At 30.3% G+C, this 13,829-nt stretch overlaps 1 protein-coding gene across 1 annotated transcript; it reads left to right on the top strand.

Moving 5' to 3' along the window:
• Positions 1-5,235: 5,235 nt before the first annotated feature.
• Positions 5,236-13,251, top strand: LOC116778661 (uncharacterized). The gene is made up of 6 exons (XM_061528947.1): positions 5,236-5,396; positions 8,972-9,111; positions 9,900-10,014; positions 10,233-10,431; positions 10,681-10,843; positions 12,713-13,251. The coding sequence occupies exons 1-6, from the start codon at positions 5,390-5,392 to the stop codon at positions 12,809-12,811; spliced, it is 723 nt and encodes a 240-aa protein (XP_061384931.1). The 5' UTR covers positions 5,236-5,389; the 3' UTR covers positions 12,812-13,251.
• Positions 13,252-13,829: the final 578 nt, after the last annotated feature.

Genomic DNA, 13,829 nt, shown 5'->3' with positions numbered 1-13,829 from the left:
TACAAATCATTTAATGACAAAATTTGACAAATATTATATAAGTTTAAAATCATCGTGGCCAAGATACAATCGATCTTTTTTTATCATCATGGAGTTTAAATATGCTCGACTTATAAAAAACAAAACCACACTTCACAAGAGAGTCAATTTGTGTCAGTTGCATTTGGTTCTTCGTCGTTCAATGATATAATATAACAATGGCTAAAGATATTTAAATATATGCCACACTTTAACAGACTACGCAAATGAAGTTTAAAATGTATGTAGAGTTAATTAGTATTATTCGAAATAGCATATTATTGGATTACTTATGGCAATTTTTACTTAAAACAGAATCTAGCTTTAATTATAAATTAATACCTTGATGACTAACCTAGCTAATATACAGTAAATTGATTACACCTATTTTCTACCTTCAAAAAAAGTTTTAAAAACTTGTTGAGGGTAGTAATTGTCAGCAAACAAGTCGCATGCCGTTGCATCGAGGAGTGAGACAAGGGGACGTCGTCTCCCCGAAATTGTTCACAAATGCAATGGAGAATATGTTTAAGACGCTGCGCTGGAAAGGACGGGGTATCAACATCAATGGCGAACACATCTCTCACTTGCGATTTGCAGACGACATCGTCATTATGGCAGAAACGCTGCAGGACCTACAACAGATGCTTGATGACCTGGCTGACTCTTCTATACGCATCGGCCTACGGATGAACTTGGACAAAACCGAGGTCATGATCAATGAACATGTTCTACCGGAACCGATTGCAGTCCACGGTGTCGTTCTCGAAGTTGTTCAAAAATATGTCTATCTGGGGCAAGTATTGCAGTTGGGTAGAAACAATTTCGAGGACGAGGTGAGTAGAAGAGTTCAGCTGGGTTGGGCAGCGTTTGGGAAGTTACGCCTAGTCTTAACATCGTCGATCCCACAATGCCTAAAGACGAAAGTCTTCAATCAGTGCGTCCTACCAGTAATGACTTACGGTGCCGAAACGTGGACACTAACCGTACGGCTAGTTCACCAACTCAAAGTCGCTCAGCGAGCTATGGAAAGGGCTATGCTCGACGTTTCTCTGAGGGATCGCATCAGAAATGAGGTGATTCGGCAGAGAACCAAATTCATCGACATAGCCCACCGGATAAGCAAGCTGAAGTGGCAGTGGGCTGGCCATATTAGCCCTAAAACCGACAACCGTTGGGGTAAACAAGTTCTTGAGTGGAGACCGCGTCTCGGCAAACGTAGTGTACGACGTCCTCAGGCAAGGTGGAGTGAGGTTTCGCGCAAGATGGCTGGCAGGAGCTGGATGCGACTAGCCGAAAATCGATCTCAGTGGCGTGCAATTGGATAGGCCTATGTTCAGCAGTGGACCAATATAGGCTGATGATGATGTAGTGATTGTATCAGATTATATTTATTTAAATATATTGATTTTTTACTGACATAAAAATGAGTGCTACTCGTCGACACAGTACCCAGACTTTGGAACCCAGGTTGAAACTTTAAGCCAGTTAAGAAACTTTTCATATGTCTTATTAGCGTTACACAAGACTCGATCCTCTTTTACAGTGGAGTTTTGCTACCTATGGAAAATGCTCTGAAGTCGTAACACCGTCCTATATCAAATAAAATGGGAATGCCCACCGTTTTTTTTCTACGTACCATTAGAACTCCCCGAGGATTTGGCTTTTTCATAAACAATTTAATTCATTAATTCAAGTGATTCGGTAAAAGTGGTATCGCCTAAGAGAGCTGGAACTGAACTGAGGATCAGGGTGGTCATGTTGTTAGAAGGAAAAAGAAGCTGATTTGGCATTTATGTCAGGAATGTAATGTGAACGACGTGTGAGGCCTACATCAGCAATATGGGTAACTTTCCACGGTTATAACAGTACGAAACAGACGTAACACTGGCAAAATATTCAACAATTCCAGTCTTAATGACATCAAACATAAAGAAGAGAAACACACATGAAAGTAGAGATTTTTAAAATGTTTACTGCTCAGAGACTTCATGCTTATGATTTATCATAAATAATGAAGGATGAGAATATGATTAAAGTGTTACAATATCATCTTATTCCATTAAGTACTTTTTACTAAAACAACAGTCACGTATCTAAATACAAACTGTATCATAATAAGAATAAATAAATTAAATTAATCAATACTAGGAAAAATTACGACCTTATTTTTTACTTTTAACCAAAGTAATAAAAAAATATATATGACTAAATAAGTAGTTTTTATTAATTTCCAGTCTACTTGAATTTTAACGCAAACACCAAAGATATTTTTCCTTTGCGAGTCCATATAATGTGGAGACTGAACTGAAATATTGATCTTAATGTTTTTGCTAAAGGCGGGTTCAATTTGACTGATGGGTAATTAATTTCAACCCAATTAGTAATAAATTAGCCCTGATTACATAAACAGTTTAGATGTTTGATCATAATAATTGAATATTAATTAACTAAACTTTTGATTGTTGATAGAATGTGAATTTCATAGAAGAAGATGGAAACAGAATGTATGTAAGGAAAACTAAAATAAAGAAGATATTTGATATTGATTCATCATACTAATATACTTAGTTACTTAGTTTTTATGACTTTCAATAAAAGTGTGAAAGAAATTTTGGTGATTAATCATTTTCCTATATTTTTTATCAGGCACCTATCAACTTCACACCGGTTTAATTCCAAAAACAAAGTTTGACGGGTCTTTTTGTGTTTAAAGATAAAAACACAGTAAAATGAGTGATTCGGATACTGTAATAATTGATGATTTGAATCGTTCAGTCTGAAAGGCAATTCGGAAGCCGTCATTTAATACAAATATCCAGGGAACCATTCAGTTCACTCCCTCAGGCCAGATAAGCGTGTTCTATTATTGTCCAACGACCAGTTATCGTGTTACGTTACCACAATTCAGATAATCTGATCCAGTCCATATTTTCATGAATATCAGCAAAGTGTTTTTCAATCGATCCATCCGATTAGAGATTTAATGTAAGGTAGAGAAACGTTTTTTAACACAAAAATTTTATTATGACTTAAAAGCAACATACATCAAATATACAATTAGATTGCTAGCAAGTAATATGATTTCTTATTAGAAATATGTATTATCAAGAATTATTGGATCAGTTTTTAATATTGTGACTTTTAGGGATCACATGTTCGTCTGGAAACTTACAATACGTCACAAAACCTTTTGAGATGGACCTCTACAAATAAGTTTTGTAGTATAACATTTCGGTTGCTCAATCTTCGAATAAGTTTCTAATCTCACCCTTAATTTACGATCCAGAATTTAATAATATTTTTTTTACGTAAAAGGCTAGTATTTTGATTCAATATCATTTAAATTTTAATGTTTTATAACTGTAGAATAATATTCAAGTGTTTTTACATTTTAATTACATTTTCTTAATAGATCATTTTATTACCATTATTTATTTTGTGAAATTGCTCGTATTTTGATTTCATTAAGAATTATTAGGTGACAAACGAAGTATTCTCCAACAACTGTATGGACAAAGTTGTTTCGTATAAAGTTAAGTTATATTCAGAAAATTTAAGTATTTCAACAGTTTAAAATCAGTATTTTATATAAGGTCATGCTTATTAGTGTAAAATATAATCTATCAGTTGTAATTAAAGTCAAGTCGCAGGCTTTCACGAAGTATTCACCGTTATGGCTATAAAGAAATATAACTTCTTAAGATTTTATTCCTACCAAGTAACGTCAAATTCGTCACAGTAAAATTGAACGATTTCCATATATTACACGTTTTAACGTAAAATAATTCAGTTTCGGAGAATTTCGTCACGTCGAAATGCCTTCACGAGCATTAAATGAATTGAATGGTAAAGTTACTTTGACTTAAAATCAATACAAGTTTAAATTATCTTATGAAAGTATATGAATTTATTTTTGCAGTGTTCAAATTTTAATAAAAAATTCTTGGCAAGCTTATTTTTAATGTGATTACCTCAATTAACACATCATTTAAAAAATATATTTTTACTGTTAATACAAAGCTTTCATGTCTTTCGTGCACCGCATGACCTTTTCTATTAGACACCACGAGTGAAAGCAAGATTTGATAAGTGGAGAAAAACTTACAATTCGTTTTGAACTATAGATCGACAAAACACATTGTTTAATTGATGTTAAGCAGTTACCGCTGTGAATAGATCCCTATAAACTCTCTAGATGTTATCACTATAGTTACAATTGAATTTTTTTCAGAAAATGCTACTGGCAGTAAGGATTGGTGAAACATAGTTAGTAACTATCTAAGAGGAAAACTTATAGATAAAATAAAGAAAATCATAATAAAATTTCCCTATATTTCATTATTTGCGAACCAAATTTGAAACACTTAAACAATGTATCACATGTCAAGATAATACAAGACGTCATCACATAACGAATTTCAAGGTTCACGCAACCAAAGCCTTCAATGTTAGCCAGTTAAGGTTCGATTGTCACGAGATTAAAATCGTCTATCTAAATTTAAACTTCACAAAATTTGCGCATCATATTCTTAAGATTATTTATAAAATATAATTAAAGGGCAGTAGAAGGATTTTTACGTACTCTCCTATAACTAGCCTCATGATAGTAGCTGTTTCCAGCGGATCTTCTAATATATTTTAGTGATATCAAATTAAGAAAGAAGGACTTATGAAATCAGAAGTGTCCCTTGGAAGCTTTAATCTTTAAAAGAAATATTGTAAAAATAGCAACAGAGTCCACGAATGTGTTTATTGTAATGTTTAAATATACGAGAAGTAATAACTTCAAACCGTGTATTTTATAGGATTTTCCTCCTATATCAGATTTTGATTGAAAATTAAGATACTTTACTCTACATATGTATATTAAAAAAATTATTACACTTTTTTGACGCTTTAAAAAATGCTACATACTTACAACGATTGTCAATTAAGAGGAAGTTGGAATCATTTTATCTTAACTTGTTTATGTAACACTTACGCTCATTATTTCTGAGTATACGAATTTGCACTGATCATCCTTCATGAACTAAACTAGCTTATTCAAAGTGACAACTTGCAAAAATATGATATAAGGACAAATTGATTTATAATGAAGAGACAGAGTAAAAATCCATTTCCTCGTCCTACTGCTAGGTCTTCTTTTAATAATTGACGTACCAAGAGAAACATTATTCTACATAGTACGCTTGGAAGTTGGGACTCAGTCTTTCACCCGTTTCCGATGGGAACGCGCGTGTTGAGGTATCGTAGTGCCGAACAGAAGATCGTGTTGTGATTCCATAGAAAAATGTCTGTGAAATTGTGAAAAATAGAATAATTTTGTTAAATACTTAAACTTTAGTCTTTTATATGGATATGCGTTTTTATGCCTGGTAAGAATTCTGTAGTTATAACAAAGTTTTTTATGAGTTGCAAATTCTTAATTAATGGAGAGTTATAATTTATTTCTTAATTTTTTTCTTAATAAAGGACCTTAAGTTCTCTTCGATTTTTTTTTTGTGTAGTTTAATAGATTAATTGCTAATAAATCTGTATGTTTCTGCACTTCCGATAAAATTTATTTATAAATGTTATCATCAGAAATATATAAGAATACAGAAAGAATTTAAATAATATTTTATGAATATTTTACCGTAAGGACATTTTAAATGAAATTTTAATTTTTAACCTTACGACAAATTTTCCATAAAATACTAAGTGTTTTAAAGTATCGAGCCAATAGGGCACCTTATCTTTGTTCATCTACGGTTATCTATATGACAACATGGATTTAAACTATTTGGTCGATCAACGTCATTTACATTTTAGTTGCACGCATATTCCTTCATAAGAACAATAATGCAAGTGTCATTAAAAACAAAATTTAATTGTCGATACTCTCTTAGTTGATACCCACATCACTTTCTCAGTTTTTTTTTTAACTTGTTTAAAATCAAACTTTGATGACTAAGTGACGCCTTTATAGTATCTTTCTATAAAGTACGTTACTTACAACAACGTAAGTCCTAGGGCTACAGGCAACAACGTCTTGATTTAAAGGGGATGACGTTAAGAATATATCTTTGATTTTCTGCCAGTTATAAGTAGATATGATACTAGTTTAAATTAATTTTTTCCTATATTGCTGTCATGTTTTAAAAGAGGTATGGGAAATGGCTTTTTTGCTTTCCTCATTTCCGGAATGTCGGATGAGGCTTACCCTTTCCCGTTTACAGTGTTACCTATCGTGTTTTACGTGACCTAAAGGAAAAGGGAAATTTATATGAATTAATCTTTTAATTTTAAAAAGGTATTAACCATAATGTAAGGATATAAAAATGAATATTTTGTTTATTAACAAAATATAAAGAATTTTTTTTCATACTATTTTCTTTTTTAATGATTTTATGAGGAATTTTTTTGTTTATCCAATTTTCTAACAAGATTCCTCTGTCACGATCTATGTATTGGTATAAAACACACGTTTTTATTGTATATGTTTAAAAGAAAAATATTCTGAGTGAGATAATAAAAATTCTCGAGGATTTTCGACGCCACATTTGAAAAGAGGTCAGATTCAAATTAAGTGAAGTCCTGCTGGGATTTATAATTAAAACTTTGTCTCTTTAAAAATCGCCAAGATAAGTATTAAGTTCTTTTTTGTAGATTTAAAGCTAGCAGAGTGAGATTATCTGACAATGAAGCGTCACATTTTCATTATCACATTTATTGTAAGTATAATAACACATTTCTTATAATAAACTTGATTTGAAATTTCAATAAGATATTTATTTCCATTCAGATGAATTAACCGTTATTATAATATTAAAATATAACACGACCGTTTAAATAATATTATTATAGTTTATAATAATTGAAAGCAATCATAAAATTTAACAGTGATTTTCGTTACGAAATAATTTCTGAGATATTTCGTATTTGAGTATGGTCGTGCCAATTATCAACCGATACAACTCATTCTTGTAACAGCGATATAGATTGAAATACAGACATCATTAAAACTCATTTAATTTCGGTTTCTGATAAATTAAAGCAAGTAAAAAAAAATCATCTATGGTTTTTAGTGATTATTAGTGATAAAAATTTTATGTACTTTTAGTCAAAATAATGTTTCATTGCTATTAATTCTCTTTGAAAATAATACTATATTTATTAATCAATCTAACTGCTTACTAAAATCTAAAAAAAAATCTCACTGTTTTAAAAAATAAAAAAAATAATTTAATTTCTGCACACTGGTTGAAAACGTCTTTGTGTATTCATTAATAATAGGACTGACTTTATAAACAGGTTTCGAGCCGTTATCGTTATCATTTTACTAATTAATGTAACCAAGAATTTTAAAGTTCCAATATAAATAAAACAAAATTATTAAATGAATTTATTTTACACTTAAACATTACTGCACATGTATTATATAATAAAAACATTTGAACATATGCGAAGTACACAGCTTCGTTGTCAGTCTTTTACTCTTATATTCAACGTTAGATATAGATAAGGACTTTAAAACTAATTTCATTCAGTTAAATCTTTAAATTATTTAAATCAATTCAAAACTAAGCAAAATTAACGTCTATAGATAATTCAAATTGATGAATTCTTATCCTTAAACAAACAGTTTCCTCGATAATCCTGTTATTACTAATTATTTAATACCCTATTCAGATCCTTGTAGTAAATAATTAAGTAAATTCTATACTAGACTACGATTACGGACAGCACAAAGCGCTGTACAAACACGAAAGCTATGAAATTCTCCAACTAGAATAGAATCTAAATCTCGAGCATACTTTGGATATGAATATCATCGACATATCCTCACCAACAAATGATTATAGAAACGAACACATATGTTGTTTATTGTATTCATATATTATTGCTATATTTCATTGAAATTATATATAAGATATATTATTGTTTTTCTATACATTCAAGAAAGTGAATTTTGAAGTAACAAACATATTTACTATCTATATGAGATTATCATTACAATGTTAACTTGATAAAATTTTCCATATAAACGTTTTTTTCCACCAGAAAATTAAATAGAATGGCTAGCGATTTAACTCATATAAAAATATGCAACGCTGATATCCTCATTATAATTGCATATTACACGAGTTGATTAAAAATTGTGTCAGGAAAGCAATAAATAATTAAATGTAATTTATATCTATTTAAGGAATTCTGATTGATATAGATTTAAGGATGAAGTGGAAAGTAAAAGGATGCTTTAGATTGTGGCAAACAAATCAGGAAACATTTAATTTGAATGATGGTTGCAATCAAATCATCGTTATTTCTCTGATTGGTTTTCCACTTGAAATTATTTGAGATTTTTTTTTTTTTTGTTGTTTTTCACGGCAAAGTTTCAATTGTAGTTTTTGTTATTATACTTTTTCCTTTATTTAATTTGCATTTAATTAATTATTTATTTCGCAGCAAGTTAGTAACGTTTGATGTTGAGTAAAGTAGTATAATAGTAAAAATGCTTTAACACGTACCTATTCTCTTCCAAGTAATCTTCAAACAAATTTATCTCTATTGCGATTTACTAAAAATTTACTCACCGATTGTGTTTAATATTACATTTTTTATTAAAATAAAGTAACACTTAAATATGAAATAAACACACTTTAATAATTTATATTAATTTTTAAGGAAAACTTATCGATAAAATGACGAAGATCATAATAAAATTTCCCTCTATTTCATTATTTGCGAACCAAATTTGAAACACTTAAATAATGTATCACATGTCAAGATAATACAAGACGTCATCACATAACGAATTTCAAGGTTCACGCAACCAAAGCCTTCAATCTTAGCCAGTTAAGGTTCGATTGTCACGAAATTAAAATCATCTATCTAAATTTAAACTTCACAAAATTTGTGCATCATATTTTAAAGATTATTTAGAAATTTACATGATAATATCTCGCAGCTATCAATACGAAAGCGATGTGGTCCCGTAAGCAATCAGTTTGCAGCGCAGTAAGTGGAGCATCTAAATGTGACGATCAAGATGCCTCTGGACAACATATATATCCCTTCGCAATAGCATTAAGAGTGAGAGTATTGCAGGTATTGTTATCAAATGTACGATTGTATATATTATTTATTTGCACCTAATTTTAAATCAATGCACAGATAAATACAAATCAAACGTTGTGTATTCAATCTGCGATTCCTTATTTTATGACAATTATAATAAAATCAATATCTCTTCTATTTAAATGAAACTAGTGTTATTCGGATTTACTACGCGGATTTTATTATTTTAAAAACTTCATAATCCCGACGTTTCGGTTACTTTGCAGCAACCGTGATCACGGGCAGACGAGGCACACCTACCGAGGATTATGTAGTTTTTTAAATAATAAAATCCGCGTAGTAAATCCGAATAACACTAGTTTCATTTAAATGAATACTCGCGAAAATCTTAGATCTCATTATCTCATCTATTTCTCAACTAATATATATTTTCTAAAATATTTGACTATTAAGATTTTTGTTTAAAATAAAACACCTACATACAAACATTCAATTCGAAAACCAAACATTTGAGCGATAAATTAATTTTGTAGCATGTAATGTTTTTAACGTTTTTACACCTTTGACTCTGTGATTATTTTTTAAACATTTATAGCACGCGAATATATTAACAGGATTTAAAGAATTTTGAACTAACGCCAGAAACTAGTAAAACAATAGATGTTTTAACGTTTCTATAAATATAGCGTCTCAGTTTTGATAACCATTCGGTGTTATTATAATTCAAATCTATTATATCAAGGCTAACGAAAGTAAATAAGCTATGCATACTTTTAGAGCATCGAGAACAATTTATACTTAAATTTATACATCAATAGATTGTATGCGGTATTGGAGGTGTGGTAGTGGGTGCTGTTGGCTGGTTGGAAGAACGACAGAAACCAGCTCTAGGACTTGGAGTTCCTGCTGGTGCTGTCACCGTTTTAGCTGCCGGTACAGTTATGTAATAGCTTCTACCATCATACCTTTAAAAGTTAAACGATCTATGGAATATATTTAATCATACCATCTATGATGATTGATACTTTCAAATTTGAAACGCTTTCCGTCACATTTTGTTTTCAGCGAAAGTAGAAATGTTTTTTGAATATTTAAGGGACTATTACATAAGAATTAAGGGACTATCAGGTACAATTGTAGTGTTTTTTTAGCAACATCAATGTACTTCAGTAGAGGATTTGGTGGTTGGGTATCAGCTCGGTCTAAATCGACGAAGAACTGGGGAGCTCCTTGGAGAGTACTTGGTCCTTCACCATGCGCAGCCATTCCTCTTACAATACTTTGGATTGTAGCAATCATTGCACATATTGCAATGTTGGCTTTCTGCATCAGATCTTTGATGAACCTTGGGTAAGTATGTACAGAAATATTCAACTCAGTATATACCTTGTACCTTGTATTATTTGAAAATGTATATCCATCAAGTAAAGTAGATTGAAACACTCGTGGTAAGCTTTTGAACTTTTTATATGAAACAACTTCTCAATACTTTTTTTGCCTTGAGATAATGTTGTATGATAAATAAAACAAAGCGAAAAGTAATTTCAGTTGTTTCAGGATATTAATGATTTCTTATTATAATTACTTTTAAAATCCCAGGTGCAGCAGTCGAACTTGTATAGGTGTAGCATCAGCACAGCTGTCAGTGTCCATCGCAACCCTAGCTGCTGCTCTTTTTATGCTGCAAATTGATTTGCGGTACGATCCGGCTCTGACGCCGCCACGTCAATCAGAAGCTAATATGTGCACTGGTGTCTCAATGGTAATCTTACTATAATATTAGCATTACATTTGGGAGTGCGTTGATATGTTTGTTTGTTGCTTATTGACGTTGAATCACTTGGGCGGATTTAGCCGGAAATCGGTATGAAAATAAGTGACCTGAATTGAACTTGCATTCTGAATTCGATAGCCACAATCACAAAATATACCATAGTTATTACACTGTGATATTATGACAACTTTATAATGACTTGATATATTATACTCTATTCGTTTACTCTGTGTCGGTTACAATGAAATATAGGGATGGTCATTACCCACTGTAACTTTATAACTTTAAACAAACTTTCATATTAAAGACTGTTTATTTTTAACTATCCACACACAGACATAAACAATAATACGCATGGATATACAATATACGTACATATATGTATGTTTATATAAGGCAATGTCAAATTTAAAATGTTATATATTTTTCTATCTAATTTTAATTACTATATAGCTTTTTGAGAATAAACAATATTATAACAAATTCTCAAATAGTAAATTGTTATCAAAGAAAAGTAAATATATATATTCTTTTATTATTGGACTAGAATACATATTGGTGTATATATATTATTTTAGTTTATGTTACACTTTATTTGAAATGCATAAGATATTGGGAATGATATTTGATTTAGGATAGATAAGCTGCTATATATATATATATATATATATATATATATTAGGTATTCGTGCGACATATTCGTCGATTAAAGTTATAATAAAATGAACCTAGTTTTACTTTGAAATTTTTTCATTCTTTTAAGTCGTAACAAAAAACGTTAAGCTATTTCGAATATAAAGAAACAGTCATGCTAATGATACCTAAGACTCTCGCGAATCATTTAAATAAAACTAATATTTTTTCGGATTTATTCGCAACCGAAACATCGGGATTATGTAGTTTTTAAAATAATATAAATTCGCGTAGTAAATTCGAAAAAAATATTAGCTTATAAAAGTATTTAAGTATATTTTATAAGGATAGCCATTTTATTTTGGCACGATAGTCGGGTATTCATATATATATATATATATATATATATATATAAATAGCTAATATTTATATATATATATATAGATATTATAAATATATATTTGCTTGCCTGTTAAACTCTATAATAACCTCGTTGTAATCAAAACGATATTTTGTTTCATAATTCTAGCGTTGTAATTGTAGTTGTAATAATATTATCATTATAATGAGTCCATTAAGGACAAGCTCAGAAGATATTCTGAACCAGTTTATCATTGTCTTAAAATATGCCCGTCACGTTTCTAAGCTCAAGTAATCTGATTGTTTAAGATGCTATGAACTGTAATATCTTAGTCGTAAGGTATAATTTAGCTATTAATACCAAATGTGTATGCTATCCGCAATTGCTTTTGTGAATTGGGCTGAAATGGAATTCCATAGCATCGCAATCTATAAGAGACAAAATATAATTTTCATACCTTAATGTAGGTACTACGAGTATATAGGACAGATTATAAACCAGACAATATATCTTGAAGCAACATCTCTTAAATGTAATTGTTTCTTTTATATTTTTATATAAATAATTTGAATAGATATATTTGAAAGATTTACAAAATGGACGATAAAGGTCTTCGGGGACCAAATTTCAGTTGGTGCATGGAAGTAAAAAATATTATTTAAAAATGTAGGTACAAGTTAAGAAACTTGTCTGTAAAATTAATGAACGATATTAACTTGGCTTCCAGCTATGTAATTTACTATTGTGTAATATTATAAGGTTACACCCTCCAAAGCTATCACAAACATGATAGTATAACGTCGTTCATAATCAATAACATTTAACCAATTTGATGTTGCTATATACATACGTTATATTCGCAGGTTCCTTTAACTTCCGTGGCAATCAACAGCGGTAACAGCGGCGAGGAAGGCAGCCCTCTTAGCAAGGAACCCGAACAACCTCCCGACCCACCCACTTGATGCCAATAAACCCATGATATATGGCATTCGAATATTGTATATAGAAATCTTGGATAATCTTATCTAGCCATCTTTATTATACGTTACAATGAATTTGCAGTTTCTTTTAAAGTTTTGGTATATTTTTGGAAACTAAGTTCTTGTATTTTTTATACTTTACATCTTTTTACGTATATGAAAGCATTGTGGGAGAGCCCTTTTACATTTTGACTGCACTGATTAGCTACAGCAAGTTCAGTCAATATAGAAAATAATCTCTTTAAATTATGAATTCTTTAGAATAAATTGCACAACATATTGTTTTTGCAGAAAAAAATGTCCTTCTTAAGTGTATTAATAAAAAATATGTCGAATAATTGTCTTCCTTATTGTTTTTATCAACATTTATATGTATAAGTAAATACGTAAGTATTTAATAAGATACAATTTAATGAACATGACAAGTGAAAATTTTATATTTTATGCTAATAAAGTCCTAAAGCTAAACGGTATTCTCATTTTAAAAATATACCCAGTTGTAACTATTACAGATAGTTTATTTGCTATAATAGTTTTACTAATTGTTCTTATGTTTTGATATTAATAATATAATAGGCAATTGGAATAGAAAAAATGCAAGTATATACTGACGGCATTATCCCTAAAGAGCTATCTTTTCTCTTGTTTATAACAATATTCATCAACAAAATAAGAGCGCTATGTATTCGTTGGTTCTGAATCGGTTCAACTATATAGACTTATTTATGAAATCCGCAAAGTAAGACAAGTACATTCTCACTTACTTTTCATTAAGGGTGTGGTCAACGACAATTGAGCGTAAAATCCTTAAGTAACGTAACAGCGCCTCTACATAATTATACAAATTTTTAACAAGTAACTGAAAAATCCATCAAACTGATAAAACATCATTTTGTTTAACTACATCCTTTACTATCCGACCGAGATGTAAATTTAGAGTTTGATGGAATAACTTTCGTAGCTTGAATGAACTCGTCACAATAAATATTAACGTCTCGTA

This window comes from Danaus plexippus, chromosome 5 (assembly GCF_018135715.1).
Source record: "Danaus plexippus chromosome 5, MEX_DaPlex, whole genome shotgun sequence".
In the NCBI taxonomy this organism is placed as follows: Eukaryota; Metazoa; Arthropoda; class Insecta; order Lepidoptera; family Nymphalidae; genus Danaus; species Danaus plexippus.
Note: the sequence above shows the minus strand (reverse complement) of the source record. Positions and strands in the feature narration are given on the sequence as shown.